General features: G+C 43.1%; 1 protein-coding gene across 2 annotated transcripts in view; it reads left to right on the top strand.

Annotated features, from left to right (window-relative positions):
• The window catches only part of arid4a (AT-rich interactive domain 4A), a 38944-nt gene extending 23495 nt beyond the window's left edge, over window positions 1–15449 (top strand). For both annotated transcript variants that reach the window (XM_084913878.1, XM_084913877.1), the window contains exons 15-25: window positions 750–987; window positions 1117–1343; window positions 2381–2542; window positions 3433–3514; window positions 3831–4035; window positions 5916–5978; window positions 6053–7576; window positions 9457–9561; window positions 11471–11623; window positions 11876–12022; window positions 13261–15449. In XM_084913878.1, the coding sequence (XP_084770004.1) occupies window positions 750–987; window positions 1117–1343; window positions 2381–2542; window positions 3433–3514; window positions 3831–4035; window positions 5916–5978; window positions 6053–7576; window positions 9457–9561; window positions 11471–11623; window positions 11876–12022; window positions 13261–13364 (3010 nt within the window). In that variant the 3' untranslated portion in view covers window positions 13365–15449. The remainder of the gene's footprint in view (window positions 1–749; window positions 988–1116; window positions 1344–2380; window positions 2543–3432; window positions 3515–3830; window positions 4036–5915; window positions 5979–6052; window positions 7577–9456; window positions 9562–11470; window positions 11624–11875; window positions 12023–13260) is intronic.
• Window positions 15450–27224: the final 11775 nt, after the last annotated feature.

Here is a 27224-nt window from a genome sequence, read left to right as displayed (position 1 = left end):
AGCCAAAACGCCGTCTTGTTTGAAAACGCATTAGTGTGGACGTAGCCTTAAAGAAGTCCAGACGCTTCTCTTTCCGTGCTCCTTAGTCATCCAACTCATCGCAGTCTGAGAACCTTCACAGACATGTTGAGATGCAGTCCTGTGAAAAACCAAGTTACTGCTTCCATAGAGGTTAAAAGAGTATGAACCAGGTGCTGCTAATTAAATGCACTTGATTAATCACCTCTATAAAAGCAGTTTGCTGGTCTGGACCATAACACAATGCCACAAGGTTTGCTGGAGTGGATGTTCTTTGGGCAGACAAGACCAAAAGTGGAAAAGTGCTTCTTTTAGTGAAAACCAGTAATGGGTCGATGACTCCTTATGCAGTGTGAGACACATTACTGTGTTGCTGCTGGATTTGAGATAATTTTACAGGCAACTGTGGACAGAATGAACCAACTAGGTTCATGCATTCTGAAAGACGGCGTCCTCTTCTCTTATCAGCACAAATGCAAGTCAGTCAGAAGTTGCGCTGTGCGATAAACACTGTTGAGCTCCTCGCTGCTGTACGACACAGCGTTGTATCGGTAATGTGATTTTTCTTACAGCAATAAGCACACAGATACGAGGTTTTCGCTCTGTCACTAGTAAAAGTATGACAGCTGACACTCTATTGTGTGGGCGGTCGTAGCAAAGCCTTATCACAGAGGAAGGCTGTTTAATAACTCGTGCCACACAGACCACTGACCCTTTATTTGTGTCGTCAGGTACCTTTATGGGTTTGAGGAGTACTGCCGCTCTGCAGCCATTACTTTCAGAACCATCCATCACAACAACCCCCGCCCTCCTGCCACACCAGCCAGTCAAAAGGCAGCGGGAGCAGCGTTAACAGAGTCCTCCACACCAACGGTGACGGTGGAGACAGTTGTTGACAAACAGGAGGAGGTGGAGTCAGAGAGCGAAAGTGAGAAGGAAGACATGAAGGAGAGACAGTCATCCCCAAGAGTGAGAGATTTCTTCGACACCAACAGAAATGCTGACACCCCAAACCAGTGTGTGCTGCATAAGCTCGCACTGAGCTAACGAAGCAGTATTTCAGCACATGAAATGTTTTCTGCCCCCGTCTCTTCTCAGGGGAGGAGGAGGTGCGTGGGGAGTCGGGTGAAAGCAGAGAGAGAGACTTCCTCCAAGTTGGATAAGAGAGGAGGACCAGGAGAAGGAGAGAACCGCGAGGAGCAGCAGAGGGAGGTGAGGAGACGCAGCAACAGAAGAAATGATGACTCTGAGAGAGGCTCTGACGATGACGAGGAGGATGAGGACGATGAAGAAGAGGAGGAGGGGGAGAGGAGGAGAGCAGACAGGTAAAAACAAAAAAATAATGAATAATAGGAACCAAAACATGGGTATGAGTAAATAAGATAACGTGAAAATGAAGTCAGTGTAAAAACATAATTACAAAGTTACACTTGAATTAAAGAAAAACATCGTTTGTACTGATGCAGAAATCGAGAATCTGTGGCAAGATCTGAAAACTGCTGTTCACAAACGCTGCCCATCTAATCTGACTGAGCTGGAGCTGCTTTGCAAAGAAGAATGGGCAAAGATTTCAGTCTGTAGATGTGCAAAGCTGGTAGAGACAGACCCTAAAAGACTGGCAGCTGGAACTGCAGCAAAAGGTGGTTCTACAAAGTATCGACTCAGGGGCCTGAATAATTACGCACACCCCACTTTGCAGTTATTTATTTGTAACAAATGTTTGGAATCATGAATGATTTTCATTCCACTTCTCACGTGTGCACCACTTTGTGTTGGTCTTTCACCTGGAAGTCCAATAAAACGGATTCATGTTTGTGGCTGTAATGTGACAAAATGTGGGAAAGTTCAAGGGGGCCCAATACTTTTGCAAGCCACTGTACAAGCTCATACACTAAGTTTTCTTTTATTATAATGTTACACAGTAACAAAAGCCTCTTTTCCACTGCCGACCTGACTCTGTCAGCTCAGTGTGCGTGGGCTCATTACAGCACCACGGCCCCGGACATCATTTGTATGTTTTTGTCAGACTCAGGGACCACAGCGTTATTTATTTTTTCCCCCGTTTCTGGGTTTCAAAAATGGTTTTGATTTTTCTGATGCCGTCGACTCATCAAGTGATGCTATTGACTGGCCAATCAGTGACATGTAGTCTGTTGGAAAGCATTTTTGGATTGACTCACCTCACTTGGAACCCCGACCTAACAGACACTAAAACAATACCCAGTATCAGGCAACACCACCTAATGGAAAACCCTAAAAACTGAGTCAAGCTAAGCCAAGTAGGTGCTAGTGGAAAAGGGCTAAAAGTAGTCTTAATAATACAATGTACTGATGTTGGCTGCTGATATTGTGTGTGTGTCAGGAGTGAGAATGAAGAAGACGGAGACACTGTAACTGGAACAAAGGTCAGGGTGAAGTACGGAAGAGGAAAGACTCAGAAGATTTATGAGGCCCACATCAAGAAGACTGACATTGACAATGGTGAACAGTTCTACCTGGTTCACTATTACGGCTGGAATGTCAGGTCAGTCTGTCAGACACACGGTGCCTGTGTACAGTGAATACTACATATGTACTGCATATGAATACTACCAGTGTAGGACAGTCGTTTTTGACTTTATTTCACCTTTAAAAGCTCTTTACTTTGCCACGTATGGTTTTGTTTCTTTGGTTTTTAAGCTCACCCTCACAAACAAAAATCAGAGTAGGAAAAGCTTTTTGTTCACAGTGAAAACCACCAACATGTTTCATGAATCATTTTCATAACTTGAAATGCAAATTTTCAATTTCAAAAAGTTGTGTAAAAATGCTGCAAAAAACAAAATCGTATAAAAGTATTTACCTAAAATTCCAGGAAATGCTTCAGATGTTTTTTGTACAACTTTAACAAATATTTACCTGGAACAGGTGGTGTATCGCTCCTCCTGTTGTCTCCATGGAGACAGTGTTGACATTGCAGTTGAGCCTTTTCTGCCTCTTTGGCCAGTATCTGTGACATTCAGCAGTCACCTCATTGTTTTAACACGCGTTAGAAAGCAGAGTAGAAAAGCACACTGACCACAGTGTCCATGTCACTAGTCTCTCCCATCACACGGATGCTGCTCTCACAGCTGCAGTCGCTCCGTTCTCCTCCTTTTCCCAAGCAACCAAATGCCACGTGCTGACATATAGTTTTTTTTGGGTGGTTTCCATGGAGTTGCTGAATGATCTTGTGGTGGCCATGAAATTGCTTCTTATTTTTTTGTTGTTTATTGTTGTTTAGACTTTTAAAATATTTTATGTTTGCAGAGATGCTCCACAGTTAAACTCTGAAAAAAAATAAAAACTAAAGTTGGTGTCACAGGTGCTTAGGGATGTTAGGTGATGGTGTGACCTGGTGGTGTTTGTGTCCTTACAAGTGTATCTGATGCACAGGTATGATGAGTGGGTGAAGGCTGACCGAATTATATGGCCTACAGAAAAAGCAACAAAGAGGAAGCAGAAGAAGAAGGTGAAGGTGAGATGCCACGTCAGAAATTGAAGGATGGATAATTATGGAGTTTCAATGTGATCAAAAGCTTTCTTCATTAAATACAGGTGAAAAGTAACCACTGGTTCATGTGATGAATAAAAGTTGAGTAACTGGGAATGTTTCTGTGTGACTGCTTAGAGTGTTAAAGCTGAGAGGTTGTTTGGTGGACAGGTGTCCTGTGATGTCAAATTACCTTGGCTGTCTGACCAAAACCTGATGAGTTTCACTCTGAGATGAACGGAGATCCTAAGGACAAAGATCCTTTTTATTGTCATCTCACTGTTTTCTTTCCACTCAACAGACCAAAGACAAAGACGAGCTCGATAAGGACGAAGAGAAGCCAGCAGTGATGGCGGCTGTCAGGCCAACTGTAGGGAAACGTGGTCGTCCTCAGATCAGGACCACACCCAACAGCTCCACTGGGCGTAGCAAAACTTCAAGTAGCGAAGGGCTATCCAATTGCAGAAGCAGCAGGACTGACACTTCCAGTATGGCCAACGGAGACAGTAAGCTGTACAGAGCATGCCGGTACCAAAGAAATCCACTCAGTAGTGCACTTTATTGCCAAAAATGTTCCCTCATCTGGTTTCACCAGCATATGAACTTGAGTGACATCCAATTCTTGGCCCATAGGGTCTAATATGATGTTGGCCCATGCTTGGCTATAACAGCTTCAAATCTTCTGGGAATGCTTTCTACAGTATTTAGGAATGTGTTTATGGGAGTTTTTGACCGTCCTCCCAGAAGGACATTACCAGGCAAAAGTTTTAGAAAAAGAAAAGTTTAATGTCTCATTGCATGGTGCTGCAGAATGCTGTGGTAGCTGTTTTGGTTCATGGTGCCTCCCACTCTACAAGTCACCGACCCTGGATCCAGCAAACAGCCCCAGACCATCACACTTCCTCCTCCACGTTTGACAGTTGATGACACACACTGTGGATCCATCCTTTCACCTACTCGACGACAAAGATCCTGTGTGATGAACTGAAGATTTCACGTTTGATCCATCAGTCCATAATACCTTCTTCCAGTCTTCAGCAGTCCAGTGTTGGTGTTTCATGGTACAGACAAGCCTCTTTGTCTTGCCTGGCTTTCTCTCTGCAACTCGTCCTGTCAAACCTGCAGCTCGAAGTCTTCTCTTCACAGCTGAAACTGAGACTTTCTTACTACGAGCACTGTTAAGCTGCTTGAAGCTGTTGTCCTGTGAGCCGCCATCACATGACCTGATTCAGTCGTGTCTCTGGGTCTGCAGACCTCTTCCTGTCACAGTTTGTTTCATAGTGCAGAAGGAAACTGGACTCACTGACACTTTGACTTTCTTTGCAGACTCTCTGTAGGACAGACCTACATTTATAAGAGTTATGATGGTCTGTGTCTCTTCCATTGTTAATTGCCTTTTCTGTACCAACACACTGCTTTCTGCAGTACAGTACTGTTCGGCTGATGCTGACGAGGGTACCACAGTGTGTTCAACACTGCTTTATGCAGACAGAGGGGCTGTAAGTAATCCAGAAAAGTTGGAACACCTGTAGGAATTAGTAGCACCAGCTTTCAAGGCTGATCAGCCTCCTTTGCTGCAGGACAGCTTTAAACTGTTAACCCATGCTGTCTTCCCTGAAAAAGGCCTTTTTGTATAATTATGAAAATTACATTATTTTTCAGTTTTGGGTTACTTTAACTTTTTTCTTTTTCTTTTTTTTTAACTGTGGCAGTTCACCACTTACCTTTGTAGCATTTGAAGATATTCATCTGACTTCAACGACATGTTCTAAAACTTTTGACCAGTCGTGTACCTTTATGAGGTAGAGCAATGATGTTGGACAAGAAGGCTCGCCACGCCGTCTCCGCTTTAATTCATCCCAGTGGTCTTCTGGCAGGTTGAGGTCAGGACTCTGCAGCCAGTGACGCTCTTCCACACCAAACCTGCTCATGCATGTCCTCATGAGCATGCTTTGTCCATCCCCAAACTGCTCTTACAAAGCTGGGAGCATGCAACTATCTAAAATGACTTGGTATGCTGAAGTATCAAGAATTCCTTTGACTGGAACTAAGGGCCCAGTTCATCATGCAGTGGCATCAGATACACCACTGCACCTGGTGATGATATGGAGAAACCTATTCATGGAGGTTCTCTGAGTAATCTGAAGGCCTCATCAGGTTTGTAGGTTTATAGTGGTCTAAGGAGCTTTGAAAGAAAATGACTGAGAACCTTTACAGACAGGTCTATAGTGGTACAGTGGATGAGTGAATACATTTGGCAATAGTGTATGTTCACGTCACAAGATGCCACACATCCAGCCTGTCAGGAAAAGCTGTATTTGTCCAGTTTGAATTGACCATCACAGTGAGGTGTGTGTCTCTGAGTAATGTGTCATTCTCTCTGCAGACACTCCCCGGAGAAGAACCAGAAGGACTTCCGGCATGTACGACTCGGACAGAGCATCCAACGGTGAGAACAGCTCTGTTTGTAGTAATTGAGCCATTCGGTAATTACTAACTAACCAACCAATGTCCATCCTGCAGAGGATTCTGGGAACTCCTCAGATGAAAGTGAATCGGAAGACCCTTCTGACAAAAAAATATCGCCATGGCAAGGCAGAGCTGAAGTCTCACCTTCCAAGGCAGAGGAAGCAGAAGAGGAGCAGCAAGCAAGTGGGTTAGCTAATGTCATGGCATCTCCTAACAGCAATACAGCAACTTGTGCAGCAGCAGTTCAGCTGCCGGATGCTGCCTTAGCCTTGTGTCCCAGTATGCCTGAGGAGAACACTCATGAAGAATTAAACCAATCAGAGAGGAAGGAGGCAGAGCAGGGGGAGAATCCTGCAAAGGAAGCTGCAGTGCTGCCAGCTGATCTGGACAAAGAAAACCAAATGTCACCAGTCACAAAGACGGCGTCTGTCCAAGACGAAAACAAAACGTCTCTAAGGCAAGAATTACTTCCTGAGATGTGTCTGAGTAGGACCCCACCTCCTCTTCCTCCTGAAAGGGAGCAGCAGGTGCCCTCCTCTCTGCCTTCCTCCACCGATGAGGACAACTGTACTACTCCTGCGTCCTCGCCAAGAGTGAAAGGTCGTAGGAGCAACATCAGGGAGGCAGGCTCTGAAACACCCCCTAGAGTCCCCCTCTCCAACCCCAGCCCTGCATCCACTGCCAGCCGCTCTCAGGCACCAGCGTTATCACCTTCTCCTCATAGCGTCTTTAAGAGGCAAGATGAGCCCATGGTAGTGCTCCACTGTCTCCCCACCCCACACCTCCTGCCTGAGGCGTCTACTGCTGACTCGGACACTGACTCTGCCACTGAAGAGGAGGAAGCAGAGGAGATGGAGGAGGAGGCAGAGGAGGAGACGGAGGAAAGAAGCAGCGTGGCACTCAAGCGTAAGGCAGGAGACCAAAAGACAGCAGAAAAGAAACCCCGTCCTGACAGAAGGCAGGAGGAGACCACCAAAATGGTTGCAGGAGCTTCCCCAAAAGCTCTCCCCTTACCACTCCACTCAGAGAATAGCAGTGAGGCAGTGGTGATGGCAGAGGAACAGCCCCACCCAGCAGAAGAGCCACAGAAAGAGGTGTCAAAGGAGCATCTTACAGGTGCAGCCACAAAGGTACCAGTCATGCCTTCTGGGACAGCTTCGCTTGTTCTGGAAACCCAGGAGCCGGCGTATACAGAGGAGCTGGAACCACAGATCGATCCAGAATCACTGGTCTGCCATGAGGTGGACCTGGATGATACAGATGAGAAGGAGAAGCCCATCCCCTCCTTGGATCATCACTTCCCTATAGTCAATGAGTCGCAACAAGCCCCCCCTCCACTTCCCCACCTCATCCATTCCTCCCTCCCCTCCCCTCATACGCCTCATTTCCCTCAGCCTCAGGCCAGGCCCTTTCTGCCAGAAGTCACTCCCATCGAGGTGCACCAACTACGCAAGTGTGACACTGAGGAGGAGGGGGGTGTGGTGAAGGGCGAGCAGGAGAGAGACTCGAGCCCTGGTTTCGATGGCAGTGCTTCCTCGTCCTCCACCTCTCTCTCGTTGCAGGAAAATAAAGACAGAGGTAAGAGCACAATGGTACAACAGACAGAAATGCGACCTTATCAGTTGCAGGGCTGGTAGCCCTTCGGGCAGGGACTCTTCAGTTTTTGGTAGCCCAAAATAAATTTACGTAGCCCGAATAAAAAAGAGAGCAATTTTTTGATTGATGTTTTGTTTCCTGTTTTGTTTCCGTTACAATATTATACTTTAAAGTATAATATTGTAACGGAAACAAAACATTAATCAAAAAATTGTTGAAACACAAATTACAACATTGTATAAAATTACAATCATCAACTCAAATACTTGGTTCTAATTGAACAGACATTTCTATGAACTTGTAAGAACTGTGTAGGACATGAATCAGTCTGTGTCAGATCCTGGATTTGAAATTTCCACTGAAGTCACAGGAAAGAGGCAAGTGGAACCAAGATCGAGGCCGTTTGCTTTTTGAAGTTTGCAAAGACTGCTACATTGTGCCAGTGGTAGTTCACTCTTTGCAACATAGTAGCTGTTCTAAACAGATTTTCAGGTTTATTTTTAGTATGTTATTTGCAATTGGTGTTTGTTCTGGGAAAGATATTGCAGACTGAGCAATGATGCATTTCTTGCATTTCTCATGGGTTCTAATGGGGGCCTTTCTTAAAATGACTGGTCCCAGTAACAAAGGCGCTTGTCGACTCAGAAATCGAGGGAAAACCAACAACACACCCGGCAGAACATTATGTTATTTACACGGGTGCACATAAGTGGTCCGCATGTGCGCATTCGCTGTCAAAATAAAAGACGCGCACCAGATAAGAAGTTGCAACGCGCGTTTGCGTCCATATAAAAGGCAGTGTTTTTGTCCGCTAGAGTGGGATTTTCACGGCACATTCTGCACCACATCTCTGTGCGTTCATCATTTGTTTGAAGCCAGCTCACCTCCTGCAAACACTTTTCCGAGAATACGCGCTTCTTTTGTGGTTCGGAGTCCTTCTGACATTTCTTTGGAGGTGGAGGAAAACCAAAGTAATTGCTTAAAGGAGCTTCTTCGACATCTTTAAGAGTTCTAAACAAATGTCTGTCCTCCTCCAGAAAATCTTATGTACGCAAACACGCGTTGCAACTTCTTATCTTGTGCGCGTTTTTTATTTTGACAGCGAATGCACCTGCGGACCACTTATGTGCAGCCCTGGTTATTTAGCTCGTCATGTTGCAGCCACAGAAATTCTTTTGTCCATGAAACCATAAAGCTGCACTTTCTTTTTGCCTTATAGTCTGATTTGTCATAACTTTTCCGTTTTGTGGTAAGCTTTTCTTTGGCTGTCACTTCTTCACCCTGACCTGTCTTATTTGGCTCAGCAGAACTAAAATATATATCCTGCTGCTTTTACACACGCACTCACATAACGCTCAGCGATTCTCTGCGCGATCAACCTCTCACATGTTTAAGCTGCGGGAGATTTCACTTGTCATGTTTGCGTAGTAAGCTAACGATTGATAAGACGATGTCAGAGGAATTGGTGCACAAATTATCATCACACACCAATCAGTGCTGTCGCTCTCTATACACAGTTCGCGCGATTGCAAAGTGAAAGCAAAAAACAAGCGCAAATTCAAACACGATTTCAATATGTCACATATTGACAGTGGCTCACCGATGCCAATGACATAATTACCCAGCTACATTTCCGAAAGAATGCAAAAGCATTGACATATATCTTTCCTTCCTATGATAGCCCGACGGGCAGGGCAGAGACAGATTTTGGTAGCCCGACTGGAAAAATCGCTAGCCCTAGCGATTTTTCCAGTCGGGCTACCAAAATCTATCTCTGCCCTGCCCCAGGACGTCGGGCTAGCGATTTTGCGAGCCCTGAGTTGGATTGTATCACAAGTAAGATATGACCTTTGACCCTTCAGGTCAGAAGAGGCTGACTGACTGTAACTCCAGCCCGTCAGCCAAGAAACAGAAACGGAACCAGAAACGACCACAAACGCCTGGGAGGGTGGAGAAGAACGGAGCAGGTCAGTGCCAGCTTTGGTTCTGTACTGTAAATATCAAATGAAGACTTGTTCTGCAGGTTGAACCGGATGACGTTTGGAAAAGTCCAATCTTGCTGTTATTCTGAACTCTTAAAGTTGCATTATGATCATTTCATCCTCTGCTTAATTTGTAAGTTTGCTCACTTCCAAAGAAGTGAACAGTGAGTGTTTTATTGCAATGCAGAGAGAGAATAGAAAACATGTCACATAATTTATAACCTGATTAGTGAAATAAGTATTTGAATCCACTACAACCTAGTCAAATGCCAGAACATGGGCACACAGATCACAATCAGTCAATTTGATACTGAACTAGTAATATGTATAAGACTGTCCACAGTTCCACTTCTTCACACTGGGCAAACTGGGGATGGACATGTGCTTTGGCTAAGGGAACAGGACAACTGTGGATCATATACAAGAACCTCTTTCCCTCAGCCACAGCACTGAAGGTGGGTCATGGATGGTTTCAGTTCCAGCATCACAGTATCCCAATACAACTAAAGAAGCACATTAAGGTCATGGAGTACCATAGGCAGTCTTCAGACATGTTTTTGTTGGTAATCAAATACTTATTTCACTCACTCGCGTGCCAATCAATTTAGAACTTTAATGAGCTTTTCTGGACTTTTGGTTGATAATCAATCTGTCAATGAAGTGAAACTTGGAGACTATAAGAAAGGTACAGTGGACACCCACGCTGCCTCTGTGAACGCAATAACTTCAGAAAAATGTCACCTTCAAATTGATACATCAGTGCATCTACCAACAGTCTCAGACAAGTTCAGATCTGTGACTGAATTGAAGTTAAATTGAATTGATGTTCATATTAAGGTCAGAGGTCAGATTTTGTGAACAGTTTAATTAAGATTTGGCAGAACAAGTATGTAACACTAATCATTTACAGGTCATGAAGTTAAAATAGACATTAAACTAAACTAATAAAGGGCATAATAAATAGCATAAATGAAATATTACAGAGGAAGAACATTATGAAAAGGTAGAAATGAATTTGGGCTCATTTTAGGCTCCAGCTGTGCTTGAAACACTCGGTGTGAAACAGACCGAACTGCTAATTTCCAATTTTATTTTTTCTTAAATTGACTTGAGCTGGACACAAAAATGTAAGATACACATATTTATTATTGTAAAAGTACAACTGTCAAAGTTTATCATCTACAGTGACCCTGTTGGCAGTGGTAGTGTTGGTGCTACCCGTGCTGCAGCAACACCTCAGCGGTGCCATAAGCTCACTAAAACCCCAGAACGATTCCACGTCATATTTATGTGGTCATTTATTATTAAGCTCCAACCAAGTACTACGTGCGGTTAATCCTTTTGATTAACCAAAGAAATGTTTTTAATACTTTGTGATTTCTGATTTTCATGAGCTTATAAATCATCATAAAAATAAAAAAATCAAATATTTTACTTGCTGTATATTTAATATAGTGTATGAAATTTAACCTTTTACTTTAAGTTACAAAAAAAAGACTTTCTCTTCCACTAGTCTAATTTTCGGAGCTCCATACATAATCAGATCCATGGTAAACCACTCAAACGTGGGCCTCGTTCCATGAGTGCCTACTCAGATCGACTGGTTTTCCATTACAATTTAGTACCTCGTGATGTGCGCGGTCGCTGTCATAGCAACATGTCTGAGTGTGCTGCGACGTAAATACATGCAACACGAACGCTACAATAAAGGTGAGTCGGCGGTATACCTGCCCTCTGAGCACGCCGTTGTGTTTTGGAGCCATTTCATTGCTGAGTTAATGTGACCCAACCGATTAACAGTAGAGCACTGTGAATGCAGAGATTACTCCTATGAGAAGATGCACAGCAGATTATTAGAACCACTGCATTACAAAGTGTTGTAAACTGTTTCCAGGTCACAGTAGTGACAGCGAGGACCAGTCTCGTCTCTCGTCTCTGTCAAAGTCTCAGAAGTCTCGTCCCAGCTTTTCATCTCCGTCTTCTCACAAACAAGACAAACAGAGCTTCTCCACCCCTCAACGCACCTACAAGTGGACCTTCCAACTTGGTACGAACACACACACAGTGTTTGACACTGAACTGACAATTCAAACATGTCAAATGACACAGCTATAGGCCACTGTGGGCAAACTTATGTTTCACGGCACAACATAAACACAACAAAGTGCTTCCACCTGAACTTTAACCTCATGTTGATGCTGAAGGATGCTCTGAGAGATTTTAAACAATTGTAAATTGTTGGACCTCTTTTTAAAATTGAGATTTAATCTGATCTGTGTCCACTTTCACTTTTCCTCAGATGAGCTGGACAGCATGTCAAGCACAGAAAGGATCTCGTTCCTCCAGGAAAAGCTACAAGAGATCAGAAAGTACTACATGACCCTGAAGTCTGAGGTTGCATCTATTGACAGACGCAGGAAAAGACTAAAAAAGAAGGAAAGAGAAGGTAGGAGGGCCTGCAGGCAAACGCTGACATCATCTGCTTCCTTTTTTCTTACAGCTCTTTTACACCAGTACCGACTTTGCTTGACTCGGTTTCAGTGTTGGTTCTTATGTGTAGCCATTTCTCTCATTGCCAGATCTTTAAAAATGGCAGTTTTGGTTTTTGTGAAGGAGATGCTCTCATGACTTATCGAGTGATGCCACTGACTAGCCAATCGGTGGCATGACATCACATTTTTGAATCACCTCAGATCACTTGGAATCCCAGCTGAGTAGGTACAGAAAGAGAACCTGGTACCAGGTACTTCCACCACATAGAGCCGACCCAAGTGGAAAAGGTCTGTTAGACTGGTCGAGGAGAACCATTCCATTTCCAGTGACTCCTTTACGGAAGTCAGAAATTCAGTGGTGGGCACAGAAGGGTGCGCTTGATATAGTCATCACTGAATGTGACTCAGTGGAGCTATATGGCTAATGTAATCTTGTTTTCCTGCCCATGCTGAGTTTGCATGTTCTCCCCGTGCTTGCGACAGACTGGCAACCTGGATGTACCCTGCCTCCCGCCCTATGCTAGCTGGGATGGGCTCCAGTGGAAGAGAATGGATGGATAGATTTTTACTCCGTGTTCGTGGGGTATTGTCATCGTCCCACTGGAGGCCAGACACACAAGTTTGTGAAGTAGATATCTTGAGAACCAAGCGATGTAGTAGTTTGAAATTGAAACCGTAGGTTCAGCTGCTGAAAATGGTGGATGGTTCGAGTCTGAGTTTGACCTCAGTCACGTATTGTACAGATCTTGTAAATGCTGTAACTCAAAAACAAAGTCACCTTTGTCACATTTATACTATACGTGCATCTACTAAAGATCTCGGATGAGTTCATATCCCCGTGGTGAAACTTTTCAATTGAGTTACAAGTCACGTTTTCAGAAACTCTGAATGCAATAAACTTGAGAAGAAGGCGACATCGTATTTTGAAATCAGTAACGTGTTGGATTTACTAGCAGGCTGAGGGTTAGTGTTGGACACTCCAGTATTTTCCCGTACAGCTGTTCAAAGATGAACTTTGTTTTTAGCCCCAATTTATTGTTTGTCTGAAATCTGTTGTTTCTTAGAAAAGAATTTCAGTTTCCAGCCTTGAATAATTTTGCTTTTCATTGACGAATCCATTTGCTGTGATGTGCTTATCAGGGTTATATTACTAAAAGGTGTCTTTCTGTCCATCTCTGTCCTTCTGTCTCAGTGTCCAACACAATGGCATCCACCTCATCAGGTTCCTCAGACACTGGTATGAGTCCGTCATCGGCCTCGCCCACTCAGAACACTGTGGTTGTGGAGTGCAGGTGATGACACGCCCACCCAGGCCTACTCATCCAGCTTGTTCCCTCTCACCACAGATTCCACCCAGTGTCTCCTCTGAGGGCACGATAAGACAAAAACTTTACAAAACTCCATCCACTTTGTTCCTGTGAGTGTCGACTCGTACTGTTGGAATCTCATCGCTCCATCAGTTATGGCCCACGGGTGCCGTCCCCACACCTACGGACTCGATTCCTGTTTAAGGAAACATGAGAAACTTTCTGTTAGCCACCACAGAGCTCCTTCTTTGGTTTCTTTTTATTTTATTTCCCTCCCTCCACTTTGTTCTTGTGCTTTTCCCCCCTCCCCTGTTTGGTCTGGTTGCAGGGGTCAGCGGTCACGGGTTTATAGGAATTATTTAAGGTGGAACAGATTCGTGAAGCTGTTGATTATGCACACATCTCTATTGCATATGTTCTCTAGAAAACAAACTGTCCTCACTTTCTACCGTGAGTGTTTTTGGTCTCTTTTAAATGGAATTAGAGCTTTTATTTTGGTTAAGCACAGAAAAATGTTTGATTTTTACAGCAGAAGAAAAAAGAAGATATTTGTTGAAGCTTTTTTTGTGTGTAAAATACTTCAACTCTTCAGCTCCTTCAGTTATTTTTGAATTTGAAGTTTAGCAGGTCAGTTTGGAATTTGTATGGAAGATCATTACTGCCAAGAAAATAGACGAATGGAGTCCAAATATTTGCCAGCAAATCTCAAACATTTTCACTTTGTTTCTTTCAAAATATTTAATTTTTGTTTAAACTTGTTCACAGTGAGTGAAAATGCCACTCATAAACATTGTTCAGTTCTTTTTATTTAAAGTGAAATTATGATGTAAAGTTTTGGGTTTGATTTCTCACAGCTGAGATTCTTGTAAGTTATAAATTCCATTTTATGTTAAAAGACCAGGTTTTTTTTGTTTTAACATTTGGATTTTTTGTTTTACTGCCATATTTGTGATTCAGTATTGTAGCTTTGATTTCAATAATAACATTAAATGTGATCCATCTTTAGAGTCTTTAAAAAAAAAAAAGTCTGAAATTCAGCTGAATCGTTTTCCATCAACCAGTAAAAAGTTGGAGTTAATTTCAGTGAACATATACTTTCTTTGCGCAGTGAACGTGGGCGTTATGGGTAGTTGTGACTTTGACTTCTGAAATCTGAGCTTCAAACAGCTGATCTCAGAATTCTCTAATAAAATTGTCCAATTTAAACATTCACTTAAGTTACTTAGTCACACGTTTGCACCAAAGGGTGACTCCATCATTCTGTTGGCATCAAGTCAGACTTATTGGTTTTTGCACACAAGTTTAAATGGGATTTAAATGTAAGTACTTACCTTTGAAACTATTGTCACAAAGTTTTCCTACAGACAATTTTATGGATTCAGAATTTTGACTTCAGTTGTCTTAAAATATGTTTATGATCTGATGGTGAAGTATCTGGGCAAATTCTAAACATGATGCTGGTGAACATGATTTTGGTTTTTTGGGGGGGGGGGGTTGAGCCCTGATTACTCCTCACTACTTCATTAAATTATTAATTTTAGGTTATAATTTTTGTTCTTCCATGTGTTGGGTCTCTAAGCTCGATGGTGGCATTGTTCTGGAGGGTTCTGTTGCACTTCATCTCTGGTCTCTTCCTTCTCTGAGTTGCTGTCTGCATTCAGCTCAGACAGGCTGATTTAAAGTCCTTGACTCTTTCGTGTGTGCGTGTGTGTGTGCGCGCGCGTGTGTGTGTGTGTGTGAGCGCGCGCGTGTGTGTGTGAGCGTGTGCACGTGTACATAAAAAGCTCTGAGTAAAGAAAAATAAAGTCGCACCCTGTATTTCAGAACTACATTTTACATGCCTGTAAAGAATAATTTCTAATATTTTTAAGAGAAGACTGTTTGTACTGTTATATTATGAAGCTTTTTTTCTTTCTTTTGTTTTTTAACTGTTTTCCAGTGGCTTTTAAAGAGAGCAGTGACTGTAAATGATGGGGGGGAGGGGCGAAAACACATTTCCTCCCAAGAACAGAAGCCATGCTGGAACTGTGTGCACAATGAGTGCTCTCTGTTTCTAATAAAGTTTTTAAAGGTTTCTGCTCTGGGCCAGTCATTTCAGTCCCCAACCGAAATTATCTCCATACTAAAATAATCTCTTGAGCAGAAGAAATGGGATACATAAAAACAAGTTGATTCCAAAATCGCTGTTTAAAACGTGTAACACATGTCTACATTGTGTCCTGTGTGAGGTGGCTGTGAAGAGCGTTCTCGAGGGAACCTGGGAGAAAACTGCGGTGTAGGAACTGGACTTCTGCTTGTTTAACACTAAAGGTGAACGTAGCCACTTTATTAATCCCGAAGGAAATTATGGGTTACAGTAGGCAGCATACTGGTTGGCGCGTGCACACTCACAAAGGAACCCTCAAACCAAACATACTTTACACAAACATTGGGGAGACCGGTTAGAGAGGTAGGCTGATATGAAAAATGATGAACATACACAACATGAGGTGAGATATACTTGGCCAATAAATGTGATTCTGAATCTGATATTACCCAAAGTATTCATTCCAAATCATTCAGTCGTCCATGCAAAGCCTTGTAATGATGACCTGTAAGATGCTGGGCATGATTTGTTGAACGGTATTTAGCTTTTTTTTTTTTTTTTTTTGCCATTAATTTTCATATAATAATAAATAAACACTTTTTTTACTATTTATTTATCAAGTTAGTTAAACTTATGGTATATTGACCTGGTCAGTTAAGTAGGAGAGGTGTTAATCCATTTCAGCTGCTTTGGTGTTAAATTAACAACAGTTGCACTAAAGGAGCAACAATGAGACGAGCCCCAAAACAGGAATGGTCCTCCCGTCTCTCCTACCAAACAATCAGAAAACGACCTCATGACTGTGGCCTGAGGGTCTGACATCCTCCAGTAGGTCCTGTGCTTTTCACAGGTGAAAGAATTCCAGATTAAACTTTTAGGTTAACATACAAGTGAAGATGTTTGACCTTCCATCTGGTTTTATTTAATGCTGTCAGAGAAAATCTCATGTGCTCTTCATGCAGCTGAGTACACTCGGTGTTAAAAGCAGAATCAGGTCTGAGATCAGCAGCTTACTGAAACACCAAACTGAGTTAATGTTTCTGCTGATATACAGTGACACAGTTACATGGATGATTAATCCTTTTGACTTTTTGTCTTTAACTTTGTCAATAAAACAGTTCTGCTCTTACATGAACTGTTTATTTAAAAAAAGCCTTATGTATGTATTAGGGCTGCCACGATTAGTCGACTAGTCACAATTACGTCGACTATCAAAATCGTCGACGACTGATTTAATAGTCGACGCGTCGTTTGAAGCTTTGTAAGATCCCAAAAGACGCAGGAATAAGTAGTAGGATTTAAGAGTGTAATAACGGACTGAAACAGAAGATGGCAGCACTGCATGTACAAGGATGCCAGCTGCCGTTAAACCCCGAAGAAGAAGCTGTGTCCCAGAATTCATAGCGCGGCCCAGCTCAGTTTCCAACAATGGCGGCAGCTAGTTAGTTTTAATATTACTCTTATTATTCTTTCTGGGTCACAAAATAAACGTTTAACATATTTTCAGGCGAGAATGTAGCTGTGTAAACCTCAAATATCTGCTCAGTTTATGAAGACGCCACATATTTTCAAAAGCGTTCCGACGTTTTCGGAGACGTCTGTTACCCACTAGCTCGATAGCTAGCCGGGGGCAAGGCTCACTAGAGCCCGTGAGAACACCGGACTCCCGGCAAATCGTTTTCAAACCCACCGCCTCAGGTTAAACATGATATATAAGTCACTCAGATAACTTAAAATGTTATTGTTTGTCTTTTTTCAGTATTTTATTTGTTCCTGAGTAAATCGGTTTGGCTGAGATTAAAGTTATAGTTTTTACACAGCTGAATAAACATCAAGCAGACAACTGATTGTCAGAAATGTGAGATGCTCGAGAATATACTCTGGTATCCTGTTATATTTTAGATAGCAAGGAGCAGACGGCTGAGTTTATTAAACTCCACCGAAACAATGTCATTAAATGTCATTAAAATTTAATAAACTATCATCTTGTCTTTATTTTTAGTTAGCACATACCTTACACACTTAAAGCTGTAAGCTAATGATAGTTATATAAGAGCAGATGCTGCTGATGCAATAAGCTGTACGTTGTACATCCAATGGATGCATGATCTGATTAGTCGACTAATCGCAAAAATAATCGGTGACTAGTCAACTATCAAAATAATCATTTGTGGCAGCCCTAGTATGTATTAGAGATGGCACGATACCACTTTTTTTATGTCCGATACCGAAACCGATATCATAAATTTGGATATCTGCCGATACCGATATGAATCCGATATAGTGTTTTTTAATCAATAAAACAGTTTTAATATCTTACTGCTTTTTGTATAAGTTCATACTCAAGTTAAAAAAAAAAAAAACAACAACACTAAAGCTATTCTGTTATACCTGTATGTAAAAAAATACACTGCACCCAAAATATTTCATAGTTCAGCAACACTGATCAATCTAATAAACTTAAACCTTCTCCATTCTCCCTATTCTGGTATTTTAAAGATTAAGCAACCTAACTAATAGGGTTGCAAACTCCCAGCAAAAACAAAAAAAATGGGGAACCACCCACCCTCCACCTCGTGATGCTTAATTGACGTAATCAACTTTAATTTGATGCAGTGTGGAAAAAAAAAATGCACAGAAATCAATTATTTTCCAAGGATAATTAAATAGATTCAACATCTTTCTTCAACAGAACTGCAGACTGCACAGATGGTATCTTCCCAAAGGAAAAAGTACTATAACTTACTAGGGTATATTAGACTTAATAGTTACCAGTGTTGGGAAGGTTACTTTTAAAATGTATTCCATTACAGATTACAGAATACATGCCCCAAAATGTATTCTGTAACGTATTCCATTACATTACTCAATGACAGTAACGTATTCTGAATACTTTGGATTACTTAATATATTATCGTGATTTTTACAACTACATGAATGTACTATTGCTGTGTGATTTATTACTGTTATTGAAGGTCCGCGGCTCCGAACCGTAGTAAAGGGACCTCTGACTAATACAGCGGGTTCCGTGTAGGGCTCGTAGCCGAAAAAAAGCTTTACTTTGTCTCTCGCAAGCAAAGTTGACCCACACAACAGAGAGAGGCATTGAAATGCTGCTCCAACGGAGCTTATTGTTTCAGAGGAAAACACGAACACAGTGTACAGTCGAGTCTTAATAACGTACTTACAACTGGGCTCGTCAGGCTCTCTTCTTGGCTGCAGTGGTTGTTATTATATTTACATGCTTCCATCTCCCGTTTTTGCTCGGTGATAGCTCGTACTTTTCCACTATCCTTTTTCTCCCTCCTCTTCCTCACAGACACATAACGAGTATGGCAGTCCATTCTCCCTGCCGCACGGACTACACTGCCCATGAGGCTACATTCTTTAGAGCTGTAGCATTCTGCCTATTAGCTTAGCACAACAACAACAACAACAACAGAAAGGCGCTCTCTCACCCAGGAAACACACAGTCGCAGAGAGAGAGAGCGTCGCCCTGTAACCATGGCAACCGTAGCGCTGCCGCCTGGAACAACAGAACATAGCTGTCAAACAAACCCAAACAGTCCTGACCCGCCACATTATGAAACAGGAAAATACCGCAGTGTAATCCATTTATTTCAACAAAGTAACTGTATTCTAAACACCACTTTTTTAAATATTTTAAATACGTAACGGCGGTACATGTATTCCGTTACTCCCCAACACTGATAGTTACTATATACAGTAATGGACTTCTATACATTTTACATCAGATTAAAACTTTGGGTGTAAGATTCGGATCATTATTTATTAAAAGCATTTTAAATGAGAATAAGAAAGAAAAGTATGTCTTTGTGCCCCCTTTTCCCTGTTAATGCCCTATTGTACGATGGCCCTGAGAGGCCAAACGGACTGCAACTTCAGAAAACACTTGCAAAAAGAAAAATGCTGCAAAAAGAAAAACACCTGCAAAAAGAAAACTTTCAAAAGTAAGTACTGAATATTATGTCACTTATTTATGTGCAAATGTTTAATAATGAAGAACATTAAAACATTATTGTTGACCACATGCCGGCAAAGTTATGTGACATTAGCGATGTTTGTACTTTCAGCGTTTACTTTGTTTTAAAGCCTTTACTTTATCCGCCGTTCAATAGTCGACCTTAATCTTACAGAGAATCTGATGATTTTGTGGATAATTAAAGTCAGTCATATATCCACAAACACAACAAGCTGAAAGTCAGTGATGCTGCTCGGTTTGCAGTCCTGAATATCACAGCACAAGCAGGATTCACTGCACTGTTAATGTTAGCTATGTTATATTGCTGCCTCTGTTCGGTGGTGTCGAGCCAAACGGACTTTAACGTGTGTTTGAACGAGCTGACGGTTCACTCGTTAAGCTGAAAGAAAGATGCTTTAATCACAGCAGTCACACATGTGTCCACTGGACCATCTGGGAACTCTTCTTGTTTAGCACTCGTAATAACACAAACACTAAATCCTCCTTCTCTTGTGCTGTTTTGTAGCAGTGTGTACACCTGAGACTGTCACCTGTCTGTCTGTCCTGCACTCTCTCTCTGTTTCTTTCTCTCTGATTGTGGAATAAAAGTATGAACATGTGTTTATAAGTTACACTTGTGTTTGAATCCTGCAGCTTATCACACATTTGATTTCCATGTGTGACAACTGCAAGTGTCCAGAGTGAGGACAGACTGAGGGACCCACTGCTGCACATCATCTGTGAGGCTTTGCACCCCTGATGATCCACCAGGACAAACTCAGCAGTGTGTGAGGAAGAGGAGGAGGAAGAGCCAGCAGCAGCTGACAGATGGAGAGAATAGACAGACTGTTCCCTGTTTGTGAAGGACTGCTAGGAAAGTTTAACATAACTGTCTGTCCTGAATCAGTCTTATTAGGTGATGTTCAAATAATGTTATCATCCAGTGTTTTCAGTGTGGGAGAAAGTACTCAGGGCCTTCAGGTTACACACTATGAAAGGCAGCAACAAGTTTAATGTTCAGAAACCTAAAGTATGTATCAGCAGCAGAATGGAGCTAAAAATAAATGTTTGTTTCAGTTCTATGAAGCTTTGAGTATTTTGGATCAGTAGCTGCTGTGTTTGTTGCATCATATTGCTCTAATTGTTTATATGCTTTATATATTCTTAGGTAAGTTGATCTATAGTGTTACATCATATTCTATAAGGATGTTATGTGTTTGTAGACTTTCTGCCCAGTTTGACCCATTTAGCAGAAGTCAGCCTGTTTTCTCTCTCACCCAATAAAGGAATATTTTATATATCAGTCTACTCTTCATTCTATCAGAAACAGTTTTCACAGCTCGTACATTTTCTTTTTACACATATATGTAAGCATTGAGCCAAATTTAGTAATGCCAACATATTAAAAGAACAATATTTGTCTCTTATATATAATACATCTATATACACACTGTCAAAGATACTTGTCTTTGAGTGAAGATTTAAGGTGATAGAAAATATAAATAAATGCAACTTGAATCTTTACTGAAGCTCAGTATTTGACACAGAGTTCAAACTCACTGCTGTAATAACTAATAATGATTAATATAATAACTATAATATTGTCCATATTATATTTACATTACCAAAGTGAGATGACTTTAGTCTCATGAACAACATTAGCTAATTGTTATTTACTAACTAATCTTAACTGACTGTTCAGTACAGAAATGAAGCCCAAAAATCATGTTTTACAGTCCTGTGGTCTCAGCCTCAGCTACAAATCACAAAGAGCTCATGTAGAAACAAATGTACAAAATATGTTCTCCTTCATTTCTGTCAAACAAAGCTGTATGAAACGTTTCCAGCTGTTAGTATCATAGTTGCTAGGCAACCTGGGCAACGCGACGGAGGCTAGACCGTCCCATTTCACAAGCCTACAAGCCTCGCACTTCCGGCCTTAGCGGTCTTTGAGTACGCGGCCCTTGAGGACGGTTAAAGCTGCCTACTTTAAGGCTGCAGACCCTGAATTGGGATACAACCATACATACATGTTTTGGTTCGTGCAACTGGTCCGTCGGGTTATTGTCTCCTCAGAAACATTTCCGTTGTGTCTTGTGTGCTTTTGCTTTTTCTTTTTGCAGCGTTTTTATTTTTGCAGGTGTTTTTCTTTTTGCAGGCGTTTTTCTTTTTGCAGCGTTTTTCTTTTTGCAGGTGTTTTTCTTTTTGCAGCATTTTTCTTTTTGCAGCATTTTTCTTTTTGCAAGTGTTTTTCTTTTTGCAGGCGTTTTTCTTTGTGCAGCGTTTTTCTTTTTGTAGGCGTTTTTCTTTTTGCAGCGTTTTTCTTTTTGCAGGTGTTTTTCTTTTTGCAGATGTTTTTTTTTTTGCAGCGTTTTTCTTTTTGCAGCGTTTTTCTTTTTGCATCGTTTTTCTTTTTGCAGGTGTTTTTCTTTTTGCAGATGTTTTTTTTTGCAGCGTTTTTCTTTTTGCAGCATTTCTCTTTTTGCAGCATTTTTCTTTTTGCAGCATTTTTCTTTTTGCAGCATTTTTCTTTTTGCAGCATTTTTCTTTTTGCAAGTGTTTTTCTTTTTGCAGGCGTTTTTCTTTTTGCAAGTGTTTTTCTTTTTGCAGGCGTTTTTCTTTTTGCAGCATTTTTCTTTTTGCAGCGTTTTTCTTTTTGCAAGTGTTTTTCTTTTTGCAGGCATTTTTCTTTTTGCAGCATTTTTCTTTTTGCAGCATTTTTCTTTTTGCAAGTGTTTTCTGAAGTTGCAGTCCGTTTGGCCTCTCAGGGCCACCGTACTATCGCCCCCCCTGGCTAAACTTTGGTAGATCCGCCCCACAGTTACCAGCCGTCAGCTACGTAGAAAAAGATCCTGGTGTAGAAAGTAAGATTAAATAAATTCTAACAACAGCTTATCAAGCTTAAACGTGCTGCTGTTGTTCAGCCGCCGGTTTCCTCTTTCTGGCGCGAAGTGAGCAATAAACAAACAAGAGAGACGGACTCGCGACTAGGGATGGGTACCGGTATCCGGTGCCATAATGGCACCGGTTCTGACATAAACGGTGGTAACCAGACCGAAAAGCAGCGCACATTTCGGTGCTTTATTTTGGTGCTTTATTTCGGTGCTTTTTTCCCTGAGATGTCACACACTTTGGATTCTAGCCAATCATTTTACCTTTTCAAGCGTAGTAGGCGGGCCCAGGTACGTACATTCTTTTAGAGCAGAGCTACAGATTAAAAATGCCCAAGGCGAAGCGGTCAAAGTCTGGCTGTACTTCACAGCAAACGATGCAAACTCAGCAGCCAGCAACAAGTGCTTTAAGGTGATACTGTGCAAAGGAGGTAACACCTCGAATCTGATGAAACACCTAGCGATGTATAGCATTTTGTTAAAAGCCGAGAAATGCGCCGTATTTGATAGCTTGCTGCGAGACTTCACACCGTGCACATCTACTGCGGGTGGGTTGCCTGTTATCGGACCCGGAGTTAGCAACATTCCCCCAAAAACCCGAAGAGGAGAGTCCTGGCCCCCAGCCTTGCCAGTGTAGCAGAAATGATGACGGATGATGATGGCAGCAGCAGCCGTTCTTCTCTGCGTGAGTAGCTTAATGTTGTTCGTGTGTAATTTACGTTGAGTAGGCTAACCACGTTATTACATTAATGCGCGTAAGGTGAACCAGCAAACACCACAGTAGTTACATGAGGCTGTCTTCTTGTTTGATGGCAGGTACTCCCTTCACCCTGGCCAAAAAAGGCTAAAATGACCAAAGAAAAAGTGGAAAACAGCTAAACATGAGAGGTTTTTGGACAAAGTTTGTCTTTTTTCCATTGATTAAGCACTGCTTCCAGCCAAGAGTGATGTCATAAATCCCCTATAGCGACAGAAAAGGCTAACATTGTTATCTTTTTCCAAAAAAACAGCTGAACATGAGAGGTTTTTGGACCAATTTTGTGTTCTCCATTCTTTAAGCACCGGTTCGAGCACCATTTAAGCACCAGCACCATTTCAAAAGTACCGGTTTGGTACTGGTATCGGATAAAACCTAAATGATACCCATCCCTACTCGCGACACAAAAGCCGATCAGCCGATCATTGATCAGTTTCATGTTTGAAGTAGCAGCAGGAGAGGGAGGGGGAGAGAGGCAGTCGCTCCATATATCGGTTGTTAAGCTTAACGCGGGAATGCTTTACAAACATTCAGAGATGAACTTACACACTTGCTTTACTTCTCTCTGGGATAATTTTCTTGGAGATGAAATGCCGGGTTGGTAGCGAGGCTACAAATACACACAGCCGCTCTATCACGTGACGGGTACTGCTGCGACGTGCTACGGTTATGAGCCGAGTTATGCCATGTCGCAAAATTTTGTGAGGTGCTTTTTTGATATTTAATGGATCGGATTACATTTTTTTAAATTTTTCTCCGATATCCGATCCAGTAATTTATGTCAGTATCGGACCGATACGTAATATCGGATCGGTCCATCTCTAGATTGAAGACCAGACCAAAGGGAGGTGCAGAAAGGCATGGAAAATTACAGTTGAAATCTATCAGGAATTAGAAAGCAATCCTGCCACTTAGTGCAAATTAATATCAGCTGGTTCCATGTCAACTGATGGGCAGATGAAACCTCATCAACCCATAAACCCAATTGGTTCAGAAAAAGGTTAATTTCTCGAGGCCTAATGTGCACACCAACCCCTCTCTGGCTGTCTTCTGTCCTGTGGTCATCTGATTGTAGGGTCCTTACCTTCCAATATAAAGCACCTTGAGGCGACTATTGTTGTGATTTGGTGCTACTTAAATAAAACTGAACTGAATTGAACTTTATAGTTTATGCAGATGATAATTCTTTGGTGTACTTGAGTTAGCTAAACTTGGTACTCTGATGCAGAGATGGGCAATGCACCTGGCAAGCTTTCAGTCTGAGATCAAATATAGGCCAGGGCGTACTAACCAGAGTGCAGGTGAGTTATCCAGACTTCTATCCCATGTAGCATTCTTGGATGTAAAGGGAGAAAGAAGTGGAAATTCCATCCTTTGCAGAGGTTGGAGTAAATGTTATCAAGGCAATGTCTGTGGGAGCAGGTAAGCTAATCAGGAGAGCTTGTAAAATGTAATCTTTGTTGTGCTTCTGTTCCCTGAATGTACACAAGATCATTATCTTGTTCTTTCGGTCACTACCTACAGCTCGTGACCAAAGGTGAAGGTAGGGACGTAGATCAACCGGTAAATTGAGAGCTTTGCTTTTACGCTCAGCTCTCTCTTCACCACAATGGATCTGTACAGTGTCTGCATCACTGCAGCTGCAGCACCAATCCATCTGTCAATCTCCCACTCCCTTCTCCCATCACTCATGAACAAGATCCCGAGATAATTAAACTCCTCCACTTAGGGCAGGAACTTGTCCCCAACCCAGAGTGGACACTGCACTTTTCTGGCTGAGAACCATGGCCTCAGATTTGGAGGTGCTGATCCTCATTCCCGCCACTTCACACTCGGCTGCAAACTGTTCCAGTGCAAGCTGGAGGCAACCACCCGATGAAGCCAACAGAACCACATCATCCGCAAAAAGCAGAGATGAGATCCTGAGACCACCCAAGTGAAATCCTGTCCATAAAAATTATGAACAGAATCGGTGACAAAGGGCAGCCCTGGCTGAACCCAACACTCGAACGAGTCCAACTAGTTGCCGGCTTTGCGGACCAAGTTCTTGCAAGGGTTGTATAGGGATCGAATGGCCCGTAGCAATGGGCCAGACACCGCATACTCCTGCAGCACCTCCCACAGGACACCACGAGGCACATGGTCGAATGCCATCTCCAAGTCTACAAAACACATGTAGACTGGTTGGGAAAACTCCCATGCGCCCTCAAGTATCCCCGAGAGGATAAAGAGCTGGTCCAGTGTTCTGCGACCAGGACGATCCTGTTTCTCCAGGATCCGAGGTTCAACTAACGGACGGACTCTCCTTTCCAGCACCCTGGCATAAACTTTCCCAGGGAGGCGGAGGAGTGTGATCCCCCGTAGCTGGAGCACACCCTCCCGCCCCCCTACTTAAAAATGGGGACCACCACCCGGTCTGCCAGTCCAGGATGCCGCCCCTGATCTCCACGCAACTTTGCAGAGCTGTGTCAACCAGGACAGCCCTACAACATCCAGAGCCTTAGATGAGCCAGGACCTCATCTAACCCAGGGGCTCTGTCACCAAGGAGTTGTTTAATTGCCTCAGTGACCTCACCCTCGGAGATTGGCGGGTCATCCCCCCGTCCCCAGACTCTGCTTCCTCCACGGAAGACGTGCCAGTGGGATTAAGGAGGTCCTCGAAGTATTCCTTCCACCGCCCGACAATTTTTTCAGTCAAAGTCAGCAGCACTCCACCCACACTATACACAGTGCCGTTGAAGATCTCGCGGACTGGGGCCTCTGCTAGGTGTTCCCAGCGCACCCTCACTGTACGTTTTTCGCACGTCGGGTCTGTCCAGCGTCCTCCCCCGCCACCTGATCCAACTCACCACCAGGTGGTGATCAGTTGACAGCTCAGCCCCTCTCTTTTCCCCGAGTGTCCAGAACATATGACCGCAGGTCTGTTGATACGATTACAAAATCGATCATCAATCTGCGGCCTAGAGCATCCTGGTGCCATGTGCACTTATGGACACTCTTATGTTCGAACATGGTGTTCGTTATGGCCAAACTGTGGTTTGCACAGAAGTCCAATAACTAAACACCACTCAGGTTCAGATCAGGGAGGCCATTCCTCCCAATCATGCCTCTCCAGGTCTCAATGTCATTGCTCACATGAGCATTGAAGTCCTCCAGTAGGTAAACAGAGTCTCCAGGCGGAGCACCCTCCAGCACCCCACCCAGGGACTCCAAAAAAGCCTGGGTACTCTGAACCGCCACTCGGTGCATAAATGCAGATGACAGTCAGGACCCATTTCCCGACCCAAAGGCGCATGGAGCAAACCCTCTCATCCACTGGGAAGAACCCCAATATGTACAGGCAGCAAGCCGATGGGATACTAGAATATCCACCCATGGAGATACTAGAATAACCACCCCAGCCCACCGACTCTCACCGGGGGCAACTCCAGACTGAGACTGAGTCCAGCCCCTCTCCAGGAAACTGGTTCCAGAGCCCAAGCCATGCGTTAAGGTGAGCCCGACTATATCTAGCCAGTATCTCTCAACATCATGTACTAACTCAGGCTCCTTCCCCACCGGTGAGGTGACATTCCATGTCCCAGTTGCCAGTCTTGGTAGCTGGGGATCAGTCCACCAGGGCCTCGGCTCCTGGCCCTCGCCCTCACACAATGCACTCGACCCTTACAGCACCTCCTGCTGGTGGTGGGCCTACAGTAGGGATGGGCCCTTCGGGCACCCTCCCCGAGCCTGGCTCCAGGGCAGGACCCCAGTAACCCTGTCCTGGGCGGGGTCGACAGTTCCCTCGATGGTTTTCTCATAAGGGTCTTCTGAATCGGTCTTTGCCTGGTCCCTCACCCAGGACTAATTTGCCATGGGAGACCCTACCACGGGCAGAAGCCCCTGGAGAACATAGCTCCTGGGATCCCTGGGACACACAAACCCGTCCACCACAATAAGGTAGTGATTCGCAGAGGGGAACCACTACTGCTACCTCATCCCAGTTTGAAAAAAATCAGAATTTTCTGGCTATTTTTTGATTGGTTGGGTCTTACAGGGTTCACATCCAGCATCATGTTCTATAAAGCATATGTTTGTAGGGCCTGTCCTGTGAGGACCACATATTCCTGTATGACATGGTTAACAGTTAATAT

This window comes from Perissodus microlepis, chromosome 19 (assembly GCF_051167445.1).
Source record: "Perissodus microlepis isolate ML-2025 ecotype Zambia chromosome 19, ASM5116744v1, whole genome shotgun sequence".
Classification (NCBI taxonomy): Eukaryota; Metazoa; Chordata; class Actinopteri; order Cichliformes; family Cichlidae; genus Perissodus; species Perissodus microlepis.
The sequence above is the reverse complement of the archived record's forward strand: the minus strand, read 5'-3'. Positions and strand labels throughout refer to the sequence as shown.